General features: G+C 43.7%; 2 protein-coding genes and 1 long non-coding RNA gene across 4 annotated transcripts in view; 2 read left to right on the top strand and 1 right to left on the bottom strand.

Annotated features, from left to right (window-relative positions):
* PIGL (phosphatidylinositol glycan anchor biosynthesis class L) overlaps nucleotides 1-10,951 on the bottom strand; it is a 57,055-nt gene extending 46,104 nt beyond the window's left edge. The window contains exons 1-2 of the mRNA XM_027743993.2: nucleotides 10,705-10,951; nucleotides 6,646-6,745 (exon numbers count right to left, since the gene is read on the bottom strand). Coding sequence (XP_027599794.1) covers nucleotides 6,646-6,745; nucleotides 10,705-10,951 — 347 coding nt within the window. The remainder of the gene's footprint in view (nucleotides 1-6,645; nucleotides 6,746-10,704) is intronic.
* A 132-nt stretch (nucleotides 10,952-11,083) lies between these two features.
* LOC114000078 lies at nucleotides 11,084-11,714 on the top strand. Its single transcript, XR_003545100.2, has 2 exons — nucleotides 11,084-11,447; nucleotides 11,595-11,714. It is a non-coding gene; the product is annotated as an uncharacterized LOC114000078 (long non-coding RNA).
* Nucleotides 11,715-12,940: 1,226 nt separating this feature from the next.
* NCOR1 (nuclear receptor corepressor 1) overlaps nucleotides 12,941-27,941 on the top strand; it is a 60,606-nt gene continuing 45,605 nt past the window's right edge. Inside the window, exons 1-2 of one of the 2 annotated variants that reach the window (XM_027744066.2) lie at nucleotides 12,941-12,990; nucleotides 26,492-26,669. In XM_027744066.2, the coding sequence (XP_027599867.1) occupies nucleotides 26,562-26,669 (108 nt within the window). In that variant the 5' untranslated portion in view covers nucleotides 12,941-12,990; nucleotides 26,492-26,561. Of the gene's footprint in view, nucleotides 12,991-20,080; nucleotides 20,192-26,491; nucleotides 26,670-27,941 lie in introns of those variants that run through there. The other variant, XM_039381036.1, reaches the window with a different exon arrangement.

The raw sequence follows: 27,941 nt of genomic DNA, 5'->3' as shown, positions 1-27,941 counted from the left end.
TTTTTTAAGATTAAGAAATCCTGTTAAGATTTTTTTCTGCGTGTTCCTCCTCTTTGATTAACTTAGTGTGGACTATTTGATATAATCATTACTCTTTCAGGGAAAGAGTTAAGCATTTTCTCCTCTCTGATAAAAGACCTCGGTCTGCCTACAATTACCAGCAAGGGTTTGCAGCTGCAGGTTAAAATGAGGGACTAACAGAGATGTTGCTGGGCTATCAAAGCAGGGAATCCTCGGGGAGCAAAGGGAAAACGCCTGTCATTCTCCATTAGTTCCTCAGGGTCAGTGTTGGCAAAACACACTGTATTGTTCCACGTGTAACCAGCAAAATACAGAGACTGTTACAGCTTATCCTGTTTAAAAGGGGACTCCTGGGTGAAACTGTGGAAAACAGCATTAACCTCTCTTTCTAGAGCTTCCCAGCACCATGAAGAAAGTCCACTCAAAATGTTTTAATAGGAAACCAGCAAATCCCAAGGCACTTCCTTCTGCTTGGACACAAGTGGTCCAGTGACAGAAAGGCTCCAGTCAGCAAATCTCGCTGTGTTCCCAGAACACAACAAAGCTGGGCCACAAAATCCAGGATGGGTCATTGGATGCCTGTCTTTAATGCATGTGGAGGACTTTTAAAAACCATTAAGGAAAGAATAATAAAAGACAGTGCTGAAGGTATGAACTAAGAAAGAACAAAAGAAAAATTCCTTGTAATGGATTTCCCTGTTCTCCTGCATTTCCCTTTCTTCAGCCCCAGTCAGTTTTCCCAGACTCCTGAAACACAGCTTTATGCACAGCCTTATTTCTTTCCTGACTATCAGCTTACTGGTGCTGATGGTTTTTAAGTTGAATCAAACTTGCTTCAGGGCATGGCTGGGATCCCCATTCTCATCTTTCATGCTTTGAGATCAGTATTTCATAGTTTTTATTCTGCTAAAATCATCTTGAGCATTAAAAGTATAAATCTCAATGCACAGTATTTTGATTTGATTTCCATAAAACATTTTGTTCTTCAGCTGTAGTCCTTCACTTCCCCCCACATTTATTCTGAGCCTTTGGCTTCTCTGGCCAGGCTCTTCCTCTCAATCAAACCCTGCTGTGACTTCCCTGACGTGGTTTGACAGGTCTCTGTTGACATCTGAGGGAGAATCCTTGGATGTTTTCAGAAGTGCCACTGCTCATTGCCCTACAGAGGGAATGTGGGGGACATTTCAGTGCCCCTTTGGCACTGAAAGGATGGATTTCCCTTTCACCACAGACCCTTCCCCCTTTGTGTAGGCCAAGGGAGTTAATTATGCTGGAAAGCTGAGAAAGGACCTGGTTCAGTGAAGCCCCAGGGAAGCAAAAGGGCAGATTTCCTTATTGAGGAAAATACCTAACATGGGACAAAACAGCCAAACCTAACTCACTGCAACACAAGCCTTTGTTTCAGAAAGCAGCTTTCCTGGAGGGCTCAGAGACAGCTCAATCCCCAGAAAAATTTCCTCTTAAATTATTGCATAGAGCAACACTTATAAAAGCAGAAGCCTGAAGGCAGACTTTGATATAATCCTTTTTATAAAGTGTTCTGAGGTCCTAAAATGTCAGCATGAGCTGCCATGTGGTAAAGCATTTTGAACAAATTATCTATTTAGAAATGTAAATAAAAATAGGTGGCCAAATTTCTCAGAAAGCAAACAATTTAAATTTCCAGGATTACACTAAACAGAAGTGAAATCTGGCTACAGTGATTACATAAATATCAAGATCCCCATCTGACTGACAAAGGCTCTGTGCCTTCTTGTCATGGTGAAGCCTGTTACTATTCAGGATGATTTTGAGCATGTTTGGCTGATTCAAGAGATGTAGGTTAATTTCCCTGTAATACACACTGAGCTTGTTGCCAATTTACATCTCAGATTTCTGGTCCCACAGATGCCATTCTTAATTAAAGAAAATTCTGCAAAAAAAAAAAAGACCTTTACAGCTTTGCTGGGATAAGAAAGATTAAGAAAATCCCATCACTCACTACTGAAATATGCAGCTCTTCCAGAATAAAGCATGGCAGCAATTTTAATCAGCACATAGATCAGCTCTTTAGAATTAGTAATAAAATAAAATGTCAAACTATAATACCACAGGGAACTGACAAAGACAAAATGTAACTCATTGCCACAATTATTTCGCCAGAATCAAAACTATTAAATACTGATCCCAAATAGGATATACAAAAAGAGGAAAGAGGAAATATTGGGGAATAATATCAGCTTTCTGATCAGAAACATGTAGTAAGTAAGGTAAGTACATTTTTTAAGAATCCCATTCAGCGAGATGACACAGGTCTGCAAGTGAGTGAGTCAGAAAGTGGTCTGAAATCACCCAAATTTGACTGAGGCCAGGATTTTATCTCTGCACTTCTCCTGGTGCCCTCAATTCTCATCCTAATGGCAGCTCTGTGCACTCAGCACCCTGCACTCCCATCAATAACTCAGCAGTGAACCAGCCAAGCACAGCAAACCCAAACTGGATCGATAGGATGGACTTCACAACTCTGTGTGTGTGTGTTTCTAAATTCTAATTAAAAGGCTCAAATTTCCAGTCATATATTTCATTCTCTGAAGGGTCTGAGTGTTTTCATAGCTTTCTGATCATCACAACCAGACACACACACACACACTATTTACTCAGGGATATATTTTTCCCATGACCTTACAGACTCACTTCTCTGTCATAGGGAGTTCATGGAAGGAAGTTCGTTAGAAGTTAAACATGAGGAAGTGCAATAAAGCCCATTTATCTCACAGGAGTTAAAAAATTAGTCCAACAGCACAGAACTATTATAGGGAAAAAAACTGGTTCTGAGCCTCTCTGCAGCCTCATAAAAATAGCCTGTGATTGTGCAGGGCAGATGTCCTCTCTCCTGTGCAGTGTCTGATCAGAGCCCTTTTGGACTTCAGCAAAATAATAATAATAAAAAAGCAAATGGAGGGCAATTTCCATGGAAACTTGGAAAGAGATGTAACATTATTTGCCGTAAGCCTCAGACTGTGAATGGAAAATTTTCTAGTTTACACAGATCTCAGCTATTATTTTCTTTGCAGTGCAAACTTGGGCCAAATATTTTCTGTCATATTAAAGATGCAAACAGTCAGTTTTATTTTCTGTCCAGAACAACTGTGCACAAAAGCTTCAGAAGCTGCAGTAAAATGTCTGATATTCATCTTTCCATGAATCCAAAACACATATTAGAAAAAAATAATAATTTGGGCTTCTTTTTTGCTGCTTCTCTTCAGAAAGTGAAAGCAGCTTGGAAAACATCTCCTGGTTCTGTGTAATGTTACAGACAGTAGACAGCCAGAGCACTGGCAGATGTGCCCAAACTTAATGGGAGCTTAACTTACAAGAAAGTCCATTGTTGAAGCACACAAGATGACAGAAATGTACCAAAAGCACAGAGTTTACATTTTCATTTATATAATTAATGAAGTGGCTTTTATCTTACATGAGTTTCAGAACTCACTGTCTTGCTACTCTTCCCTCATCCAGCAGCAGGAATAATTGTGACAGTGCAGAAATTAATTTTGAGCAATACAAGACCAAATTCTGGAATTAAGCCTTGTGTGGGAATGAGAAAAAAAGAGGACTGTGAAACTTTTCTCCTCTAAAATCAGCTGTTCAGCTGGTGTAGTGTTGGAGCTCTGACAATGACAAGCCAGTTCAGGGGACACCTCTGCAAATCTGGTGCCTCACCTGTACTAGTCACAAGTAGGAGGAGTCCAGAGCTCTAATCTAAGCTAGTCTGGAGCATCTCTGCATGCCCAGACACGGGCACTGCATGGCCATTCCTGCCCCTTCCCACTCCAGGACATGTCCCCTGTAGCAAAGAACTTTTCTGTAGGAAATTCGTGTGGACTTCAGATCTTTAGGGCTGAAATGTGGGTACAGTTTGGGACCATATTTGTGCACATCTGAGTTGTCTTTAACTGAGATAATAAACACAGTGACAACATCAAACACACTCCTGAAGGATCGGTGCAGAGCAGTTGTGTGATAGAGACTGAGCTGGTCCTGCCCTGGGAATCCTGGCTATGCTTGAGAGAGTCATTGTTCAAGGCAAGGACTGCTTAATAAGGATTTGGTCTTTAACAGAGATTTCATCACAGGCTGACTGACTAAAGCCTTCTCTTCACACATTCACAAATGTCATTCAAAATGTCATGTTGATTTTATACCTGCCTGGCCAAGTGAGATGACAGAGCAAGTCAATCACCTGGTTTTGCAGACCTGTTTCCCCTTTGACATCTTGAAAATTCTATTCACTCACTTGTAGGTCATGCAAAGAAAGAGGAAGCAGCATGACTCAGCTCCACACTACAATGGCTGGAGCAGATCCAGACCCAGCAATCCTTTGGGCTTTCCTTACCAAAACACAAAGCTGCAGCTGGGATAATGTAAAGCATGCAGTGTTTGTGTAAGCAATGTTAGATGGGCAGCAGGCCAGCAGCACTCCTTAAGCAACGTGCTGGTTCTTTACATTGATGGCAAATTATCTTCTCAAGAGTTCAGAAGGGAACAAAAAAAAGCCAAAGGGCTCTGATTTAAAGCAGTGCCTTACAGAAGACAAAATGCTAAGGAGGAACAGCCTCCTGAGCTGTGTTCTGTAGATGTGAATTTACATTGAAATCCAGTGGTTAATAATGTATTGATTTAGCAAGTTTCACATCATGCCATATTGGCAAATATTTTTGTATAATCTGTAGATCATGTAAGCCTTAAGAGACATAGGAATGCTACTGACCTTAAGGAATCCAGGAACTTGGAGTAAGTTTCAAGAACCTCGAGTCCCAGTGTTTTGTCTAAACTCCATCTAAAAATTAGCTACTCTAAAATTCAGTGTCATCTAGAAATTAATCCTGATCCTCTAACAGTTTGCTAACACCTGATCCACAGATGTTTTTCATAAAGAGCATCCCCATGGTGAGTTACAGCACAGTAAATAATGCACTGTAAACACACTTCACTGTGTGAACTCTGAGCAAAATTCATCAAGAACTTTAGTTCACTCCCCAGTTGCTCAAGAAAGGATTTGATGGTTATCTCACAGCAATCTAACTCAGAAGTAAAGACCTCAAATCTAAACCTGTCTCTCAGAACAATGATGTACATTCTAGCCCAGCTCTGGGCAGTGGGATGGATCTGTCATTTCAGGCACTGCACTCACTGGGGGGAATCACACACCAGTCATTACTTACAGAAATGTGGGATGAACGTGAGAAAGAGGCACCATCCCAGACATTTCTCTGAAATGGCCCTCACCTTCCTACCAAAGGAGGGCAAACCAAAGATTTACTTGCCAAAAGCAGCTCTCTGGGCTGTGTTTGTAAGGGGGGTGACAGAGCAGTGTCAGAACCTGCCTCACACACCACCCAACCTCATGTGTTACAGGATAAAGAGGCTTCTGGGCTCTGTTAACTTCAAAAGATGGTTCATTGAGCAGAATTCATGCTTAACAGCTTTTTTCCTTATTCCTCCCCAAAATGTTTTGGGCATTGTCCTATGTTTGTACTACAAAACTTGCAGTTATCCAAAACCAGTTCATGTGAAATGAACGGAAACATCTCTTTTCATTCCAAAGGAAAAACAACTCCTATGCTGTTTTCCTAAGTGAGCTGAAAACTTGGAGAGAAAACTAAAGCTAAAAAAAGCAAAGAACTCAAAAAGATTCATATTCTGGACTGTGGTTTCTGTTGCCTTAGCTCAAGGGAAAATATGCTCATGGGAAAAGGGCCTGCCTGGAGCCAGATTTTTTTTCAGCTCTGACTCTTCTAGTTGGAGTGGCTTTAAATCAATATGTTGTTATTATTTCCTCATAAACAGAAATATTCTTTATGGACTGTGTGATAGCTGTTTACAGGTGAAACAACCACTTGTATCTTGCTTCCTAGCAATCAGTATCTAGTTCAGCTCCTACAGACAGACAAGGCAATTTAAGAGGACTTTATAACACTAGTTCCAAGTTTCACTGACTCAAAGTGTTAAATCACCTTCCCAGAAGAGAGTTCCTGAACAAAGAAGTGTCAGCTTTGTCACCTACCTCTGTAGCTACACACAGCTCAAGGAAACAACACCACACTTTAAAAAAAACAGAAATCTTGCATGGTTTAATTTTGAAGACTCTTACTGTCATGTTTAGGGTGGACTGTCCTTAGTTCTGCAATTCCCTTTTGTCTTTAGCCAGGACTAAGGCAGATTATAAATATAATAGAATTCCACACTAACCCTGCAAAGAACAGCCTACACACAAACCTGCCACAGGCAGTTCAGAGAATCTGTAACTGTCTGTATAACACTGCAACAAGTTGTTATACAACCAAATGTGACCATGCTGCCCAAACACATCATGCCAGACCCCAAATGTGGTTATTATTATTGTAGATGCTGGATGAACAGAGTTTAACTTAGGCATTATGATCCCCATATTGAGGGGATCAATCCCTTGAATTGTCTTTTGCATTCATTAATGTGAAGAATTAACAAAATATCTAAAATGATCTTTCTTCAGATTCCTCAAGGCTTTTTTAGAATGACACAGTCAGCTTTTCTGAATGTTGAATGAACTTCATCCCCCTTTAAACCTGCAGTGGAATTATGCTGGAAATGGAGACCAGTTACCTGTGATCAATGACCGTGACATCAGATGCAGGAATCCCCAGGACACAACAGCTCTGCTCCAGCTCTTTCTTACGGATCTCTCCTTGATTGTAATAATTTCCTGAAAACAGCAAACACAGCAACACCATCTTAGTTTAGGTTTGCTTGGAAAGAATTCCTCTCTTCTTTCTCAAAGCATCAGACGTGACCATCTCACATTAAATAAAGGGGCCTCAGTTCAGGAACAGACACGTTGCAGGGGACAAACCCAGGGAAACCTAACTGAGGTAGCTGGGAAAAGTTGTAACAGAGACCAACTACTAGCAGAGAAATGGGATTCATCATATTAAAACACTGCCTCCTTCTTCACTGAATTATTTTCTTCTCATCTTGCCCTGACATTCCCTTATTTTTTCTTGGCATCAGCCATGCAAAGTCCATGCCAGAGCTCTGATGCCCCTTCCAGAATGTTGCTCTATGCAGGGCAGTATTTGCAAACCAATTTTAACTTTGAGGTAATAAAATGAAAAAAAAAAAAAATTCCTATTGAGTATTAATGTGTGATTCAAGTCTGTAGTCAGCTGTCTTGAATTACACGAGAACTTTTTATTGTTGTGGCTGTGAGTCATCTAAATCTAGCATTTCTCTGGAGCAGTGTTGCAATCTGAGCCATCACTAGCAAGCTTTGTAAAATTTTCAAAGAGGGAAAGAGTAACTAGAAAAAAAAAAAAAGCCTCTTCCTGCAGCCTGTGAGTGAATGGCTTTGGGAGACTGACTGAGAGTCTGTGGGTTTGCTGAGGAACACGTGAGCTCAGCACTGGGAACCTGGGATTGCAAGTTCCAGCTTCCAGAATGAATCAAAGTGCACCTTCACTAGGAGGACTGAATGAGTACAGCAGGATTTATGTCAGGCTGGTGTTGTACCAGGCCATTAAAAACAGGAGTGTTTTAAGGTACAGCTTTTGCTGCAATGCAGTGGAATAACTGACTGCAGGTGATGTTTTATCCAAATAGTACCACTGCTCTCAAAATACCTGACTTCTACTGAACTCAGGGGAACAGTTCCACAGCTTGAGAAATGTGTCAGGACATCAGGAATATATAAATGCTAACAAGAAAAGATGGGAAGCTATTGAGAGCAAAACCAGCTGAATAGCTGATGCTGCTGGACCTCATCCATGGAGCACTCACCATAGAGAGTCAGCTACTACAGAGAGCAAAGCACATTTATACTGAGTTATTAATTTAATCTAAGGTTATTCAGTGTGTAAAGGCAGATTTTTTTCACAGTGCTGTAATTCTAATTCATTTCTAGGTCATTTTGATTGATATCTGAAAACTGCAAGTACAATGGTTTTCAAGTAACGATTTTGTCTTGGTGTTACAACTTGCAGAGTCTTTGATCAACTCACTTGTCATCATCAATCACACAAACAATGAGAGGATGAACCATCTGAATCACCCAAAAGACTAATAAGAGGCTTTTTAAGGAAAAATCTATTAGCTCATGAAGGTGCTCTCTTACATGGGCTGCTCATTCCCTCACAAAGACACGTGAGAGAGTCGACAGAAAGCAACACAAACAATGCTTCCTGTCACTGAATCAGGAGTAAAGAAAAGAGAAAATTCAACAAAACAAACAGGAACACAACACTTCTTTGGGGAGTTCTCTAACAGCAGCAGTGCCCAAAACTGAAATGGTAGAGTTGCACTTCAGTAATCTTCCCACAGCTGTGGAAAAGCCAAACGGGATCCGCAGACCTTTGTCCCTCAGCAGAAACAACGGAAAGCTTTGCACTAAACCTGGAATGGGAGGTGCAGAGTGATCAGTGAAGCCACCACACCACTGGATTCAGCAACAGCTTAATCCCTGTCTTCTCACCTACGTGGTCTGTCGTGACAGAAAGCTTTGGAAGCAACAGAAAAGCTGGAAGTGAACTAGCTGGAGCTTCCAAAGGCACAGGGGGGTGTTTTCAGGGGAAGATGTGTTTGCAGCCCAAGATACTCATCTGAACAAACACAAAAAATGTTTTCACTGTGAATTTCACTCATGGATTCTGGTACAGCAATAAGGTCTCAAAGATCAGTGCAAATGGGATTGTTTCTTATGCACAGAACCCTAAACAATGGAATAACTGATCAGGTGTCAGTTCTGCAGGAAAAAATCTGGAGCTTTAGTAGATCACGAGAAGAACACATAAGTGTCATGTGCTGTGAAAAATTCTTGTCCTGGGCAGACAGTGCAGCCTGTAAGAATCTTTCCGCTCTGTTCAGCCCCAGCAGGAGTGCTGCTTCCAGTTTTTGATCACTGACCCTCAAAAAAAAGATGTGAACCAACTGGAGGAGTCCAAAGGAGAATGATCAGAGGTTTAGAAAACATGATCTATGAGGAAAGATTGCAAGAAATCAGGTTGTTTAGTCTGGAGAAGATAAGGCAAAAAAAGGCAGATAACAGTCTTAAAATATGTAAGAGGCTGCTACAAAGGGACACTGCGATTTCCATGTTCCTGGCAGACAGCAAAAAAATAAACAAACAAGCTTAAATTACACCAATGACTCAGGAAAAAGGGATTTGAAGGGAAGCTGATGCAGCTCAGACAGAGACCCCACAGGCTGAGGGCGTTCAGGGGAACAAAGGTTTGTCTGCAGCACAGTCGGTGCTGCCTCCAGGTCACCTGAGGGACAACACGGCCCCATTCCCTTCCGGCCCATTGTTCCATGAGGGGATTGTTATGCAGTGGCTATTTTTAGGTGAGATATCACGATATTAAACCTGGATCATCCAAGTAGGTCCTCTGCAAGGTGACAGAATTACAAGGAGATGGCAAAAAGCTGTGCCAGACAGCACCTTTTACAGCCCACTGATACATCCACACGTTTTGGAAGTGCCTCAGCTCTGCTACAGGGGATGGATTGTGAAACCTCTGTGTAGATACTGAGGGGGATTTTGCTACTGCTGAAACCAGAGTCATGGAATCATGGAATGGTTTGAGTTGGAAGGGACCTCTAAAATCATCTCATTTCAACCCTCTGCAGAAAGTCACAGTGCCCAACCACCCTCTGAGGGAAGAACCTTTTCCTAATATCCAACATAAACCTCCCCTGGCACAGCTTCACGCTGTTCCCTCAGGTCCCAAGTTCTTAAACTGGCTGTAAATTTGGTAAGAGCTTTAGTAAATCCCATCTTTGCTGTGGATATTTCCACATACAGACAGGTGGGAAGAAAAAGTCTCACTTTGTAGAGGGTCAGTAATGGATGGAATCAATGCTGAAACGCACCCACCAGTTCCATGGTGAGGAACCAACCTAAAGCTTCCCTGGCACAGCTTCAGGCCATTCACAGAATCACAGAATCAATGAGCTTGGAAAAGACCTCCGAGATCAAGTCCAACCTTTGGCCAATCACCACCTTGTCCCCCAGCCCAGAGCACTCAGTGCCACATCCTGTCCTTCCTTAAACACCTCCAGGGATGGTGACTCCACCAGCTCCCTGGGCATCCCATTCCAATATCTAATTACTCTGTGAAGAAATTCTTTCTAATGGCCAACCTAAATCTTCCCTGGCACAGAAAGACTGTGCCCTCTTGTCCTTGAGTAATGATCATGGATGGAGGAAGGACGGATGAAAGAGGAATGGATGGAGAATAGTTTGGGTTGAAAGGGACCTTGAAGATCATCCATTTCCACCCCCTGCCATGGGCAGGGGCACCTTCCACTATCCCAGGTTGCTCCAAGCCCCATCCAACCTGGCCTTGGACGCTTCAAGGGATGAGGTAGCCACAACTTCCCGGGACAGCCTATTCCAGTGGCTCACCACCCTCACAGGGAAGAATTTTTACCTAATATCTGATCTAAACCTCTCGTCATTCGATTTGAACCCATTGTCCCTTGTCCTGTCACCACATGCTCTTGTAAAGGAAAGGGGCGGGAGGAGGGCGGGCATGGCCGCTCCGCGCCTCAGTTTCCCCACAGCCGGTGGGGGGGGTCCTTCCACCCCGCGATGTCACACACGGTGGGGTGGAGGATGGGGAGGGGGAGCCTCCCGGCGGGCTCCCCGTGCCGGGGGGTGTCCCCGCTCACCTGCGGAGCAGCAGAGCACGGCGGGGGCGGCCCCGGCCCTGCGCAGGCCGAGCAGGGCGGGGGCGAAGAACAGCGACTCGTCATCGGGGTGCGCCGTCACCACGAGCGCGCGCACGCCTCGCGGGAGCGCGCGGGACCCCCCCGGGCGAGAGCGCGCTCGGCGCAGGCGGCGCGCGCCCCCGAAGAGGAGGAGGAGGAGGAGCAGGAGCGGCACCGCGAGCAGCGCCAGCAGCGCCGCCGCTGCCATAGCGACCGCCCCTCGGGCCCGCCGCGCCGGCGGGAAACGGCGGCGACGGCACCAAGGTTCCGGCGCACGAAAGGGTCCCACCCCCCAGACAGAGCCCCTCCCCTCCGGTCCCGCCCCGAGGCGGGGCCGCTCGGCCGCGGAAACGCGGCTCGGTTGTGCCGCTCGCGGCTCTGCTGGTCTAGGGCTGCTCGGGGAACGTGTTCTGGCTGTGCGGCTCCAGGGCTGTCCGAAAAACGGGCCCGGTTCCACCGCTCCCGGGGAAACGGGTCCCGGCTGTGCCGCTCCTGCGTTTCCCGGGAAACAGGCCTCGTCTGGGCTTCCCAGGAAACAGACCCCGGCACTGCCGCTCCAGGGGAAGCGTGTCCCAGCTGTGCCGCTCTAGGGCGGCCAGGCAGGAGCAGGACCTGCCCTGGCCCGGTCCCAGCCGGGGCGGTGTACGGGGGCTGTTCCCGTGGGGAGGTCGGCGGGGAAAGGCGTCACTGCCCTGACCGTGCTGGTACGTCCAGGGTGACTAATGGTGACTAAAGTTGGGCTTTTCAGCTGTAGTACCTTTTATCGCTGCTGTGGAAGAGCCGTGGGTTAAGGGGAAGCTCAAAAGCAGGGCAGGAGGAGCTTATCTTCAGGCTCGTCGTGCTGTCTGCAGGTCTGTGCGTTATCCCGACTGGAAAACGTTCGGATATGGCTTAGAAGTGAAGGCAAGCACTGGAGAAGGCTGCAGAGCAGGAGGAGACAGGAAGTGTTAAAATAAACATGAAAAGGGCAATCGGATGCAATTGGAAACTTTGCTTTTCCAGGCAAACAGGCAACATGGAAGACAAGTGTCCGGAGCAATGGTGGAATGCGGGAGCTGGGTGGGTTAAAGCATAAATGGTGAAAATAATTCAGAGTTCAGTGTCTGAGGAGAAGCTCAGCCCTCACGAGGTGTGTGTCTGACTGCTCTTCACTGACTCTTATTTGGGCACCTTTAACATCCAAGTGAACAGAGGGAGTCACTGGCTTGTGCTGGGATTGGAGACTACAAACAGCCTGGAGATGGGCCATGTCACCTTAACTTGGCACTTTAACCACTGTGATAACACAGTCCTTAGTGCAACACGTGCTTTCTGAGGGATCCCGTTTGCCACAGGCTGAGCCCCTGCTTTAATAATGGTGGGCACCCATCCTGCTTCTCATATTTAATGGCAATTGTGACAACGTGATAATTTAATCTTGCCTAATGGTATGTTTTTTCCCATGGTAAATCTGAATAGTTGATTTATTTGTGATTTTAGCACATCTTGAGATACACATTTGTAGGTAGGACACAGGGCAGAAACTTTACTGAGGGTGCAGGGAACGAGTTACACACTCGAAATTCTGGGGTAGGAATAAACGGACATTTAATGAGACTTAAACCTCTCACATGTTTCGGAAGTCATTCGTCGCCAGAGCAGGGGCGCGATCTCTGGGACAGCGCAGGAGGCTGTGGCGGAACCGGACGATGCTCCGGGCCCGGGATGGGCTCCTGAGGGCGCATTCATGGGCACGGGGCCCGTTATGGGTTATTATCGATTTATATCGAGGCACAGCGGGGCGCTGCGGCTCCCGCCCCGCGGCCGGTCCGTGAAGCCCCTCACGGGCCGGGCCCCGCTCCCCTCATGGCGGCCGCGCCCCCCCCGGCCCCTCAGAGCGGGGGGGCAGCCCCGCCCCGCCGCACCGGCCCGCGGTCCTGGAAGGGGCATAGCACCCCCTCCTCTCACCGCCGCGCTCCGTGGTGACTTTTCTCAGCCTGTCGCTTCCTGTGCACCGCCACACACCGGCGCGACGGGAGGAAAGGGAGGACCCGCCGCGGCCGGTGAAAGGCACCGGGCGGCGGCGGCGCGGTTTGTTTGGTACCTGCCAGGACCCGGCGGGAGGGGGCGGAGCGCGCGGGGCCGGGGGAGGGGAGGCAAGATGGCGGCGGCGGCGGCGCTGAGGGTGAGGTGAGATCGCCGCGCCCGCCCAGCCCCGCCGGGACCCGCCGGGACCCGCCGCCCGGGCCGCCCCTGCGCCGCGCCTCGGTAAGCGCGGGGGGCCCCGCGGGGCGGCGCGGGGGGCAGCGGGCCGGGCGGCTCCGCTGCGAGCAGCAGGAGGAGGAGGTGGTGGAGGAGGAGGAGGAGGGGGAAGAGGCGGGGGCCCGGCCATCCCGTCCTCCTCACGGGCAGCCCTGTGGTCCCCGGGGGGAGCCCGCTGGGGCCGGAGGGGGCCGTGAGGGAGCGGCCGGAGGTGCGAGGGGTGGGCGGGTCAGGGGCGCGGTGCCCGCGGGGCTTCCCCCCATTGAGGCAGTGGGAGCGCGGGGAGGCCCCGGGGGGGACGCGGGGCACGGAGGGGCGGCCCCGGCGGGGGAATTCTTGGAGAAATCCCGGAGCGTCGGTGGTGCTGGGTGTGCATCCTTGCGCTGTGCTGGGAGGAGAAGTGCGAGTTAAAAAAAAAAAAAAAAAAAAAAAAAAATTAAAGAAAAGGGTCAGTTCTTCAAAACCGGCCCCTCGGAGCGCGGTGGTTCCCGAGGATGTGCTGCGGCCACAGCTCCGTGTCCGGGGAGCATCGCGGCCGCTGTCAGTGCTGGGGAGTTGTTGCTGATGCTGACGCTGAATTATTCATATGGGACCTGTAAACATCCCTGGCTTCTGTCATCTCCGGGCTGCTGCGGGGCACAATGGAAGTGGCTTTTTGCTAGAATTGGTCTGACTTGATGGTAAAGAACTTGCTGATTTTATCCTGTACTTAACAAACCTGTGGGTATCAAGTTGGTTGCAGTTAGACCAGGTTCTAGATGGATGGATGAGCTGTCAGTGTTGGGCTCAAGTGAGCGAGTAGATAGTCTGAACAATCTGTTGTTATCCAAAACCTGCTTCTTCATATTTCACAGATATGGTCTTAACCAGTGTGTTTCCTTTTCATGGCTCTAAATATTGGTGTAACCTAACACAACTTATTACAATGGGGATGTCTGGTCCTGAAGACTTGGTTTTGTGGCAGCATTATTGTATTATGCATTAATTTTAGGTACGGCACTGTGATTATGAACTGTTAGAGCTCAGATGGGGGTATTTATCCTATACAGCATGATTTGAGAGGGAGAAAATAGTGCTGTTATAAAAAAACCATCACTGTTGTGATGAGTGGGATGACCATGGGCGCAGTGTAAGTGCCTGGATAAGTGGACACAGTTATGCCACTGCACACGAGGACTGTGCAGATCTGTTGCAGTTTTGCACTGGAATTTTATCCTGCAGAATGTTGTTATTCCTGATTAACTAAACAACCTTGATATTTGGAAAGGAAGTCTGTGATATTCCAAGTGAATCTCTAGTTAGCTGAAATCTGGTGTCTCGTATTGGGGGATGAAAGACCTTCGTGCTTATCCCAAGAATTCAGAAGTTCAGGGGAAACAAGCCAACAGCAGGGACCCTTTTTGCCAAAGCAGGCTTAATTTTTTTCTTGATGTGGCTTTTCTTTGTGATATAGGATATAGGCTGCCGAGGAAGAAAAGTTATATTGTGATTTATGTGCAGTATAATTTGCCTATTTGAAATATGCTCTTTGATACTGGTCGCTAAAATAACTCAATTTATTGCTGAAACATGGGAATGAGCAGTATTTTGGAATCTTCTTTCTAAGAGTTACCATGAGCATTTTTTAACATGTGGAGAGGATGTTATGAGTGTTTGCTTCCACAAGTGTTACTTCTCTCTGGGTTGTTAATCATTGCATGAATCAATTAAAGTAACTCCTCAGGCTGAAATTATAAACACAGAGTCAGAGTATATTCACTTTTCTACATTGTGCTGCTGCTGTTTTATTTTACATACAGTTTGTCTCCTACAGCCACTCATTTTAGTTGCTTCTTCTGTGCAGACACGTTTTTCATTGTGATCGAAAAGGATCTGCAAAGTGCTCTCAAAAACTGTGGTGAAAGTAGGAACAGACCCTAAAGCTTTTTCAGTTTCCCCCCTCGAGTGCCTTCCCCAGTTCTTGTGCCTCTCCAACTTCATCTTTAGAGTTATTTCATTTCTCAGTTACAGAATGAATGGGGGATGCTGCTCACAGGGAGGGAAAGCTGCCTCTGCTTGTGCTACTGTTAAATGCATGAAAGCAACTGAAAATCATCTCCTGAACAATATTTTCTATTTTTTTCTGTATTATAATCTTAATATTGGCATTTAATTTACTCATTCAAGGCTCTCAGCCAAAGTTTTGGTGAAATGCCTTATTCCTCTTCCTTTATAATTGCCTACAAAATGATTTGGATGAAGGTTTTCTTGCAGGATTGAAAATACTATTTGGAGTTCTAGTGTGTGTAGCTACTTACATTTAGGATTTTAACAATTGTTGGAGCTGGAAGGGATCTGTTCCTTGTGCAGGTGCAGGGCAACACAGAACGATCTTGAGAACAGACTTGTAACCAGACAGTGGTTTCATAATGCAAACAACTGTTTCCTGGATGCCACTCCTGAACTCTTCAAGCCATTTATGTTTTTTAGTTCAATCTGAATCAGTGTTGTGGATGTCAGGTTGTTAACTGGCTGTGGTACCTTCCCCCTCGACTGTAACTGGCCCAGATGAAATTTGTGACCTGTGCAGGACTGCTGGCTGTAAATATTTACTTTGTACTATTTCTAAATTATGCAAATAGCCAGGGGCGTGCTGAACGTGCCTTCCATTTCAGTTTCTCTCTCCTTCAACCATTCTCCATCTAGTAATGGTTTTTGGTGAGGTTCCCTTTCCCTTCTGTGCTGGTTCAGTGCTCACCCACCATCTGTTAAATCACTGCCACAGCCTGGGCCTGCTGGGGCTCAGCTCACAGAGGGCTCAGTCTTACCCTGGGCTATGTTTCTTCCCAGTATCCTAAGGGAGATTCCTATATCCTTGCACAGCTCCAGAGCTAATCCACTCTGTAATGTTGCCACTCCCAGACTGATTTGATAGGCAGTTTTTTTCTTCATGCTCTAGGAAGATGTTGGTCTCTGTGGTTTTGATGTCAGTGACTTCACCTGCTTATGATTGCAAAGGTTATTGCAAAATTAAGATACTGTGTTGGTACAAAGATGCATCAGCCATCTCTGAAAAATCTTGTTGTTCATAACTTTCAACAGTAGAAAACTTAGAAATGAATTTTTTATGCAAACAGATTACCTGGACAAACTCTTGACCAGGACTTGAAAATTCTGTGCATGTTGAGTGACTACTCATGGGTAAAACTGAAAATGAAAATACAGTCACAGTGATGGGAGGGAAAGAACACCTAAAAATGAATAAGGATGAGGTTAAGTATAAAATATGCTTAAACTAATACGATGTTTCTTTAAAGCCTCCCCTTGTGCCTTGTGCTGTGCTGCAGGGAAGGAGCATTTGGGTAATTCTCTTTCACATCTTCATGATGTCAGAGGACTCTTGTCCCATCCAGAGCTGGCAACAGCCACAGCATTCCCTGCTCCATGTAAAACCTCAGCTGGGCTTCCCGGGCAGAACCCGGGGTTGTTTGAAAAGCAAATGCTCTCCTGAATGGATTAAAATACATGCAGGTTTCAAGGAACATGTCTAACAAATGTGAATATCAATCAGATTCCTGTCCTGTTTGTCAATGGGAGAGAGTTAAGCACACGTAAGTTCATGACAAGTTCAAGTGCTGCTCAGCGAACCAGACAGGTGTATTGTTACAGCCCAGCTGCACTCTTCACCTCATGAATGGTATTTTGGGGAAAGAAAAAAGAAGGTGAATTAGTTTAAATCAAAAAATGGTATGTGCACTGTAGAGTTTTGTCTCAGGTTCACGTTTTTCAGCTTTTCCTCTGTTTTTATGCTGTCTGAAATACTGGATTGACAGAGAAGGGGTGTCTGGAAGGTGGGGATAATCAGTGTAACTCCACGGTTTATCTTTCTTGGAATGCTCTTCCCAAAACCTGTCCTAATAAGTGTGTTCAGTTACCTGTTCCATTATGGACATTATTTGTGTGGGTGCTGATGTTTCACTGTGGTCTCAAAGATCACATGTAAACATATCTAAAACCTTGAAGTTCTGGCTTGGTTTTTTTCACTCCAGATCTAAAGGATTCCTTATATCATTCCTAGTTCAAGACCTCTTCCATTCTGTGTCTTTTTCTGTGACCTGGAGGCCATTGTGTGAGTCCCAGCTGGAGTAATATTTTTATATATATTGGTGCATTCCCTGTGAAGTAGAACATCCCAATCATAAAGGTGGTAACAAGAAACTTTGTCTCCAGAAGGCCCCGGTGCATTTCCTGTGGAATATCGGAATGGACCGAGGCACTGTCTTAGATGCAATTTAAAAAAATGTTATTTTAATCTTATTGTATTTTTAGTTAAAAATCTAGACTTGATTTTATCTGAACCCAGTCAACTGAGGAGAATTATGAGGCTGATACTTGGTTTGTCCTGACCCTTTTTTTATAGAATGTTTTCTCCTGCAATACATCACAGTTTGTGGAGCTGTGGATTTAGTCAGTATGGATTAGCCAAGTTGTATTTCCTTTTCCAAACCAAAGCTGCTTTTAAAAGCTGCCACTACAGAGATGCTTTTGATAATCAATGAACCATAAGAAGAGGCTGGAAACTTAAAATGATCACATAATTTCTTGTATGTTAGGTGATGTCAAAAGCAGTTTTACCTGCAGACAGATCAACAGTGGAGGAATAATTCACGTGCAGAAGCTGGTTTTGATGTGCCTGTGCTTTCAGTCCAAAAAGGAGAAGAAAACTTGTTGTTTTGAGAGAATATTTTATGCCCAGTGCGTGATATATCCAAAGTGTGAGACATCATGGTTGTTTCTAAATCACAGATGAAATGGGAGAAAAAAGGTGAGTTGGAGTGAACCTCAGTGAGTTGTTGGACACTGAGTGGGGAGTGAGGATGAGGTGCTGGGGAAGGTTGTTGCAGTTTTTATCCCTGTGGTTTGTGTAGCATCTCTTGAGCCTCTTGGCTGCTGCCAACAGGGACACTGGAGGGTGCCTGGGTTGGTTTCTCTTTCCCTGTACAGGTTTGAGGGTGAAGTTTGAGTGCTCCAGTTGATGTTTCATAATCAGTTGAATCACCTGTGGCAAGGATAGGGCCCTTCAAAAGAAGTAAGGTAGATATCTGGGATTGGGAACTGCTGGAATTACCTCAGAAAAAAGATGTCTCCCCTTGGGAATGAGAGTCCTTACCTGTGGTTTTTTCCTGTTTGGGCTTTGTAGGGTTTGGTTTGGACAGTCAATTCTGGAGATTTGGTTTCTTTGGCTTATGAATTTTTCTTGTGGTGCACATTAATTGTGTGCTATTTGCCATATTGGGACAACCAGGAATCTGGTGTTCCTTGGAAAACCAAAATATGTTCTAAATGTCTTTGGGAAATAAGCTATCTGTGTTTCTATGATATACTTTTAGAAACAGAAAACCTTGCAAGGTTTGTACCCTCCTTGGGTTTAAGTCATCACTCAGTGGTATTTTTAGTCAAGGAAATGTCTACATCCTTGATTTCCATTTCTGAATGGAGAACTTCCTCCTACCTCCTTTGGCTGGTTTTGGTGTTACTGTGACCCTCCTTGGCAGAAGGGAGCTGGGTAGGCTCCTTGGCAGGCAGTGGGAGCTGTTCCTCCATGAAACCCAGAGGAGATTTCCTCCCCCAGGAATTTCACGTGTCCCAGTGTGTTAACTGGGGATGGAAATATGTGCTCTGATTGGAAATGCTCAGCACCCCTCTTTTTTTTGGGTGAGGCAAGTGGGTGATTAGAAACTTCCTAAAATGTCAGTGTGATCTTAGCTTTTCCTGTGATGTTCCCCCTCTAGTGCAGCAGAGCTGTGTGTGGTGGATAGCCTGGGTCTTGATATCATGTATTAGCTACTTTTCCTCAAGATCATAAATTACAGGAGGGATTAAAATAGAATTTCCTGGAGAAGAGTCTCTTGTCAGCTGAATTTGATCGACCCCGTTTTGGTAGAGCACAAATTCTGTTTGTCTTTGTAGTTACAGGAGAGGGAGCAAACTGTTACTTAAAGGTGAGACATAACAATGTGATCCTGAGATTTGGCAACAGTTTGGTCATAAATTACATATTTAAATATACAACCAATAGTCGCCTTTGGAATGGCAACAAAAATAGCTTTAAACGACTCTTTAATACTTAATATTTAATGTTCCAAAAGCTATTACTTAAGTACTTTAAGGACTTGGTAGTCTGTTAATAGGAATTCCTTTTCTATTAAAATATGAAGTATAAAAGAATAGTTTAGGTTTTTGGCTCTTTTGATGGAGATGGAAAAGAGTAAATGTGACATCTTGAACTGACAGCTGTAAAGTTCCTTGACTTCTGTCATGTCTGTAATGGGCTAAATTAAAGTTTACTGTGCTTCCATGTCATGTAGAATATGTCAGACACTGTAGAGCATTGTGAGGTAATGCTTTGGATGTTCAGAAATAAGATTATATTGTACACTAATGGAAATTTCAGGGTGTGAAAAGGGTCAAATTCAGATGTTTGGGCTTTTCTTAATATTTCTTTTTCTAATGCTCCCATTTTTGTATTTATGTCTTCATATATATTAATTATTAATGGAGAGAATATTGTTTAAAGTTGGTAGTAAAACACAGTCTCATAGATTTAAGTCTTTTACTGTATTTTTAGCAGGGATAGAAATAGAAATTTTTACATCAATAACCTTGTGAGCAGAGGGAGTGCAACTGTGTAAGATTAAAGTTCTTGGGAATTTATGGTGTATTTTACATGTCTGTCACAGGAAAAGAAAAGGCATTTGGACATGTGGAATTGTCGTGGAAAATTCAGTAGTTTTAGTTGTTCTCGACTTGGAGAAAATATGTTCATTGTTTCCATTCATTCCATATGCCCATGTGCTTTGACTGCAAGCTTTTGAGTATTCTGCAACATAAATCTGAGTGAACAAAGAGTGAGAAAAAGATTAAAGAAAGTGTGGAAGAGGTCCTGAGCTCTGAGGATGATGTCTGTGTTCTGCAAAAGTCGGAAGCACAGTGTTCTGGAACCTATTTAAGTGGCCTTTATTAAATTGTCTTTAATTTTAGTGCTGACCTATTAACATTTTTTTTGTACCATGCAAAGAATTTTTCATCTTTTACAGGGTATGCCCAACAGATTTTCATACTTTGAAGCTCATCTGTAAGCTTGGATATCGTAGCTGGAATACACTTCCTTCAGTTCTTGTTTTAAAGCACAGAATTACCTTAAATCTGCTCAGGCATCAACCTTCTGGTAGGTTCTTGAATGAAAACCCTCTCTCTTTTAGGATTGTCCTACCTGCTGATCTTGAAGCTGATCTTCTCACTTACCCTTCCATCCCACAGTGCTTTGCAGAGTTTTGTACAGTCAGACTCGAAGGGTTGTCACAGATCAGGTTGAAACCAAACTTCTTTTCTTTGTCACCAGATTTTGTCCTCTGAATCACTGCCATGTGACTTTGCTGAGAACTGGCCATGGAGGAGTGACTGAAGGACTAACAACTGCTCTGGAAGTGTCTGGTGCTTTTTCAGGGAAAGCTTTTCAACTGCTTAGTCAGTCTGAGCTTGCAGAAGTGCCATTAATGTTCGGGCCATTGGAGTTCTAGATGTTAAGTGATACTTAGCCTTGTACTGTGTCTATTAGTTTGAATAAATATCTTTTTATGTGGAAGTTGGGCCCATTAACCTATTTTTAGCAATCTGCCAGTATTTACTTGTCTAAGGCATATCCCCAGGATGCAAAGTTGATGTTTTTGCTTGAGCGTTTGAACAGATTAATGATTATCTGGTAAAATAAAAATACTACTAGGAAGATTTGTTTTGCAAATCTGGCAATACACTGAAGGGTTTCACTTATGTGACTCCGGACTTGTAATTTTGTGTTGTGTCTTGGAGGAACAGACACGGGTCTGTAATGAAATCAAGTGGTTTAATAGGGTTGGTCCTTAAGTACGACCTGGTTTTGTTTTTTTCCATGAGGTGGTTTCATTACCTTTTTATGAAGTGAAATCACAGAAATAATTATTCACAAGTATTGTTATCATGCTTTGGATAAAGCCTTTCCTACCACTGCTGAAACACTCCCTTCACTCCTCGTTTTCTCGCCAGAGTAAACTTTGAATAAATATCCCGGAGTTAATTTTGTGCTTCATTGTCGATCCCCTGCGTAAGGCAGAGCCTTCCTTGCTCTGCCACAGGTTAGATACATCACAGCTCAATTTACTAAAGCTGCTGATTGAAAAACAAAATCCCCCAACTCTGTTTAGACTATAATCTCATTCTTTGCACTCTTTTTATCACACTTGGTTTGCTCAAAAACAAGATGAGGAAAATTCCCAGAAGGATGTGAAATTTAATTAGCGAGTGTTGGTTAAGTACTTCAAGATGGCACGAAAATGACTGTGAATGCAAAAGTGTCAGCTTGTTTTGGATAGCTGGAGAAAAATCAAGGCTACCCACGAGACTGATCTTTTATCTGTGAGGGTGAGTGGAGGAGTTGGAGACAGGATATTCCAGGGAGCGGGGCGTGCTTCCACGGACAGGGAGTAGGTGAGTCCCCTCCCACCAGGCCTCCTGACCCCGGCCCTCCAGCTGCCCTCGGACCTGTGGCCACCCCTTGAACGGTTTTGGGGAACTGGCCTGCTAAAAATAGTCCCGGTTTGTAACCTGCTGTGTTTTTCCAAGTGAAGAGCTGCTTTTCTCTGGCTTTTGCCTCCTCAGACTGCTGCAAGACTTGAGTCTGATTTCTGATTCAGACATTAACTGTTTCCTGGGGAGTCTCTGACAGATTTCTTAACCTTTCTGTCACTCATTTTCCCACCTGTCTGCTGAAGGTTGTACGGACTTCTGCTTCTTTCTGAAGTGTTCCGAGTTCTGGAGATGGAGCTGAAATTACACTCTGATTGTTGCCATTATAATATCCAGTTCCAAATTATTTCTGACTTGTTCAAAACTCCCTGCATATGGTCAATGTAAGTGGGAACAGGAGCTTTTAAGGGGAATTCTGAATTGGATCTGTTCAGTAGTTTGAGCCAAGGAGAGAAGTATCCTCATACCTTTAGAAATAAATATTGTTAAATCATTTCCTTGCCTGAGAAGCTCAAATTAACACAAGGCCAAGCATCTCTTCACAGTTCTTGAAACTTTTACTCTTGTCACTGCTTTTTCTCAGCGAGGTATCTTCAGACTTAGCTGTTTGTTTTTTGATTCTTTGTTCCTACTTGTCCTGTAGTTTTTATTTTCTTTTTAGTATTATCCATTTGATGCTACTGGGTTTCCACAGTCTGTGAATATCAGTGAAATGGGACATTAGTGCACAGTGTCTGGGTTCTGAACTGCAAACCAAGAAATATTTCTTTCTGCCCTTTCTAATTGTCAGTATTTGGTGAGACAGACAATTTTCCAGCCTGATTGTCAGCTGTATGAAAGTATTCACGACCCATCTTTATCTTTGGGAGGCATGTAAGGCAGAATTCCAAAGTCCGTAACAGCTCCTGTAAATGTTTATATGAGAAACCTCTGAAATTTGCAGAGTAACATGAAAAGGTATAAAAATACTTGTCTGAAAAATAGGACCTTGCTGTCATTGACTGAGCAGAGTTGGAAGCTGATTTCTAATGTTGTGATTTGTCGGGGTGCTGAAAAGGAAGGTGAGCAGCCTCTGTTCTGGCAGAGGAGAGGGAACCAGTGCAAGGATCAGAGAGGCAGAGAGAGTTAATAAACAGTGAGGAACTTTAAAGGAGGATTCTGGTTGGATTTGGGTAGAGCAGGACGAGGTTTGTCATGACTAATGAAAGGATACAGCCGGGAGGAAAGCCCGGATGAGGTTGTTTACAGTCTACACACACAGTTCCAGTTTTATGCAAAAGGATGGCTGTATTTAAACATAATCGGGATGTATGGAACTTGGAGAGGTTACAGCAGGAAGCTGGCACTGCCCTCACTGACCAAGGAGTGGATTGATGAAGAATAATCTGTGTCTGCTGCAGACACGGGAGCAGATGCTGAAGGGAGAGGCAGATGCTTTTACATGTCAGGTCATGAGGTTGCCTGCAGAGAAATGAGAGCTGAAGTCAAGCACTTAGATCCACAATTGCAGAATTAAGGCAGTAAGACAGGGAGAGATGAGCAGAATATTGATGGTAATTCTATTGGCAGATATCAGCAAAAAATTCAACCCCCTCCCCCCAGTATGGCAGAGAGGATAAACAAGCTCGTGCTGTAGGAGCCTGGGAGATAAAGGGGGGACTGCAGGGGCACGTAGGGAGGTCAAATCAGGAGAGTGTGCAGGCACGTGGATGTGTCTGTAACAGGAAAAGGAGGCTTAGAGGGAGGGAATATTGTACTTCAGTGTCATTTTACGTTCTGTACTACAGTGGGGATTTTGTCTTGAAAGGAATGAGATCCTACACAGGATCCCCAGCCTTCAGTTCCCTCCACACCTTGTAATTGCCAATATGTGACCACATGTTTTCCTCTACTGTTACCCCCTTATCTCTGCTGCTGTTGTGCCAGTTCCTTCAGGGAGGAAGAAGAATGCACCTCCAGCATTGATAACTTCATGTTTTCTTTTCTTTTTTTTTTCTCTCTGCATTTCTCACCTTTCATACTGACCACGATTATAATCTCGAATTCTGCTTGTTGCCTTCCTCTGCTGGCAACTTTTCTTTGCTTCCCTTTAAAAAAAAATTCAATTATGGTGCTTTGAATGTGATCACACTTGCAGTTCTCAGGAGGAAGGTCATTAGACTCAGTGTTTGCCTGTGTATTTGTGTAAAATTTGTTGGTTATGAGGGGGTTTAAGTTGTAATGAGGGGGTTTAACTTAACAGTGGTGGATGGATGAAGGATGTTCTTGCTTGTGTTCCATGGCCCCTTCCTCCCCCTCATCTTTCCACCTCCAGCACAGAATCTGGAGAGATGGACAGGATCTCTCATTGCAGTTGGTTGTGGAAGCTTCTATATCAATGAGGATTTCCAGATGATCACTTGTAACACAAACCCAACACTCTGTACACATAAGTTCTTGTGAATGGAGAAATGGCCTTTATAGCACCATAGGAAGTGAGAGTGGATTGAACTTTCAGCACCTGGGTTAATGATCAACTTGTGGGTTTGACTGAATGTTGAGAAAATAAGGAGCAGATGTAACTTGACTGAGAGAAACTAGAAAGGACCTTGAATCGTGCAGTACTCGGCCTGTATTTGTGTGTGGTTTTCAAGTGGTTGCTTTCCTGATCCCCTCTGCATCCATTAAGAGATCTTAAACTGCAAAGCTCTGACTCAGGGAATCTCTGAGCCACAAGCTGTGTCTTGGAAGCCACTAGAAAGAAGGCTGGAGAATTTGTTGGAAAAGTACTGGTATGTGCTCCCTGAATGCCTTCTGCTGACCCACCAGGCACAGCAGAGTGGGCTGGAGGAGCTTTGCTCACAGCCAGCATTACTGTCTTTATTCCTCACTAAAGCTTTTGAGGTGGAGCAGATAGATATAAATATATTATATATACACATCTGTATATATATAATATTTATAAATATATATGTGTGTATATATATATATGTATGCATATAAAAAAAAGTATAAAATCTATTTAGTCACCTTCCATGTATTTATGAAAACTACACATGAAGCTGGTGAGGGAGCACAGGTTGGGGCATCAGGAGTTCATCAGGTTAAGATTTGTACTTTAATAACCTTAAATTCTTTGAGCCAGTTGTTCAGTTAATGATAAATGTTCACCAGCCTGTGACAGGAGTAGTTGTCACATCAATAAACACTTGATTGAACTGACAGCTTTATGCCATAGTATTAATTTCTGTGAAAGTCCCTGTAAGAAAGAGAAATCCAGTGTTTTCTTTTTGCTGTAGCTGTGCCTTAGGAGTCCATTGGAGTGTTCAGGGGTACCTTGCAGCTCTCACAACGTGTGTTGGCTTTCTGACACTGTTCCTTGATTAAATGGAAAGCACATGACTCAGACCCATCAGACCATCACAGAGTAAAGCTGCACTCTAAGGAAGGCAGTGTGAATGATGAAGCATGATAAATGTTAATGGGGAAGAATTCTGTGAGAACTTGTCACTTGGATATGAATTATAGGTACTATAATAGATGTATGGGTAATATAAAGCACACAACTAGTGATCTGTAGTATTGCTTTGATAGAGAAATTGTTGTTTTTTCTTTGATTTTTCATATCTGAAAATCAGGTTAAAGAGTTAAATTTGTCTCATTATTCTGATAGCTCAACATGTAAAGCTTTGTTTGATGGAGAATTAGGGGGAAAAAAGCCCAACCAGAACAGGAATGATAAAGTATGTCAGGTATACTTTAAGATCTGTATGTGTAGCTTGCTGTGTCTGATCCTTTCCTGAGCTGATTTTGTCTATTGACTGTTGATGGAAAATGCAGTTCAGAAGTGTAAGTTTACAGGTGACATTTGTGAAAGGCTGCAGATTTATGTGCTTTGAAACATAGCCATTGAGGAGGGGGGGCAACAGTGACTTATTTGAAGGTCTGATGTATCTACTGGGCTCTGGACAAGAGCTTGAGAATTTGCTCCAGGTCTGATAGGATTCTGTATTTAATACATAGGCTCCAAGGATCACATCTTTGGAGCCATCAGAGAGAAATACTTTCTGCTCAAAATATATTTATGTCCCACTTTTTGCTTAGAGCCATAATTTACCTGCTCAAAGCACTGATGGGGTTGCAGGGTTTAATCAATGTATTCTGATCTTCAGCAGCTGAAACGACCCCCAGCCTCAGGCACGCTCTGACTTTGATAATGAACTTGTCTGGATTTTTGCAGTGTTTAAAATCTTCCCCAGTCAATTTGTGGTTCAGTGTTTGCTCACCTGTAGCTGGACAATGCAGGAGAGGCAAAGTAGTCACTGATTGTCAACTAAGCAGGATTGTTTTAAGGCTTCATAGTGTATTCAGTGACATCTGCATGAGACAAACTATGCTGGCAGTAGAAGCAGAGCTGGTTTTCTGCTTTATAATTGCCTTTTTTACCAACTACTTCAGTAATGCTGCTGTTGGATGGTAATGGTGTGTAGGGCCTGATTAATCCACTGTGGTTTAAGTGAGCCACAGGTGACACTGAGTGAAGCAGCCCTAAGATTTCCTGAATCTGAAAGTAAGAAACTGTTCATAGAATCCAAAAACTCTGTAGAAGAAATGAAAGTGAATTTCGTGTTGTGCCAAAGAAATTTACTGTAAATGAAGAGTCCAACTGCAGACTATTAAAACCTCTTCAACATTTATTTAAAGTGACCTACTTTTCTTTTAAAATCCTCCTAATTCGACTGGTAACTGGTAAAGTGATGTATTGACAATATAATCCTCAAATCTTTGTGTAGACAATGCTGACATGTCTCATTTTGAGCCCATTTAAGACCCGTTAACATGTTTCAGACTGGAGTAACCTATTAAATAAATACATCAGGAAAAAGCTTTTACTGGTAATGGTTGTTTTGCTTAGGTGACTATGGCTGTAATGTATTGTGAGTACATCTGGTACTTCAGTGCTTATCAGTGATCTTTTTTCCTTTAGGCGGTTTCCTAGAAACATGGTTGCTTGCTGGGCTTGATCTCACAGCTTTGTGGAGACTTCTTCCCTGATAATGTCAAGTTCAGGCTACCCTCCGAACCAAGGAGCATTCAGCACGGAGCAGAGCCGCTACCCCACTCACTCTGTGCAGTACACCTTCCCCAGCACCCGGCACCAGCAGGTAAGGGGGGGACACGAGGCTCACACGCTCGGCAAGGAGATAATTCACATGTTTGCTGGGCCAAATGGCATCATTTTTGTTTTTTTGATCTGATGTAACACAAGTCACCCGCATTCGAGAACACCGAGTGGCACATCAGTGTGCCCCGCTGGGGAGAGCTGCTGCCAGGGTCTTACATAAATACTTATGGGCTGTTTTGGTTTGTTTTATTTTGCTCTCCTTTTTTTTCTGAAGCACTGCATTTTGCTTCTTCAAGGTTACATATGTGTCTGCTTTTTTACCTTTTTTTTTGGACAGAAAACGGAGTTTTATCATTCCATGATCTTCATCACAGCGAATTAATACAAACTTCCTGGTCTCATCATCTACTTTCTCATGGTTTTATCATTACTTTCTCACTTTTGAATAAATTCAGTAGGGATTCTGTTCACAAACTTTTGTTGCAGTATTGGTCTGGATTCTCTGTGAGTTAAATCTGTTACTTGTCAAAATTGTGTGCAAGGTGGAGAATGTGCAAAAACTTGTGTTACGCTGATTTTTTTAAATTTTTTTTGTGTGAAGCAGCTGCACTGGTGCTTCCAGCTGTGTTCTGCTGGCCAGAATGGGAGTAATAGATTTTTAAGAGTATCCTACTTGGTCATTTCTGCTGAGCATTCGTTCTCCCATCCTGTGCTCATGTGGGCTGTGGAGGACCAGCTGTTGGCTTTACAACAGTTCAGGTTTCCCTTGTTTTAATGAAATTCTCCTCCTGCTACAGACACTTTAGATGGTTTATTCTACTTACATGTTTGCAAAAGGAAATTCAAGAATTGGAGCTTATTGGCTTCATGTTTATTTTTAGATAATTTACATAAACTAAATTTTATGGGTAATGATCTATTACATGTGTTATAGAGCTTCTCTTTGTTAATGCCAGCTGCATGTAATTTTTAAAAACAAGTATATACATATATACAAGTAAATTGTCCTGTACCTCACTCTGTACGTTCCATCAACTGGATCCTCCAGTCATTTGACTCTTAATCCTAATTAATAATGTCTGATGTAAAAATGTCTTGAGGTGATAACAGAAGAAATTGCCTCGAGGTTGCTAAAGTGTATTCCCGTTTTACCATGTTGCAGTTGGATGTGCAAAACTGATTTTAAAGGGTATTTTTTAGAGGATATTCACCTGCTGCTGACTCATTTGTGTTTTGTTAGAAGTTGTTAACGGCTTAGGTGGAATTCTTAGTGTAAGTATTTAGTCTGTTTAAAACATTCAAAACTTTAGAA

Source organism: Pipra filicauda, unplaced genomic scaffold, assembly GCF_003945595.2.
Source record: "Pipra filicauda isolate LSUMZ 115617 unplaced genomic scaffold, ASM394559v2 scaffold211_size2331000_pilon, whole genome shotgun sequence".
NCBI lineage: Eukaryota > Metazoa > Chordata > Aves > Passeriformes > Pipridae > Pipra > Pipra filicauda.
Note: the sequence above shows the minus strand (reverse complement) of the source record. Positions and strands in the feature narration are given on the sequence as shown.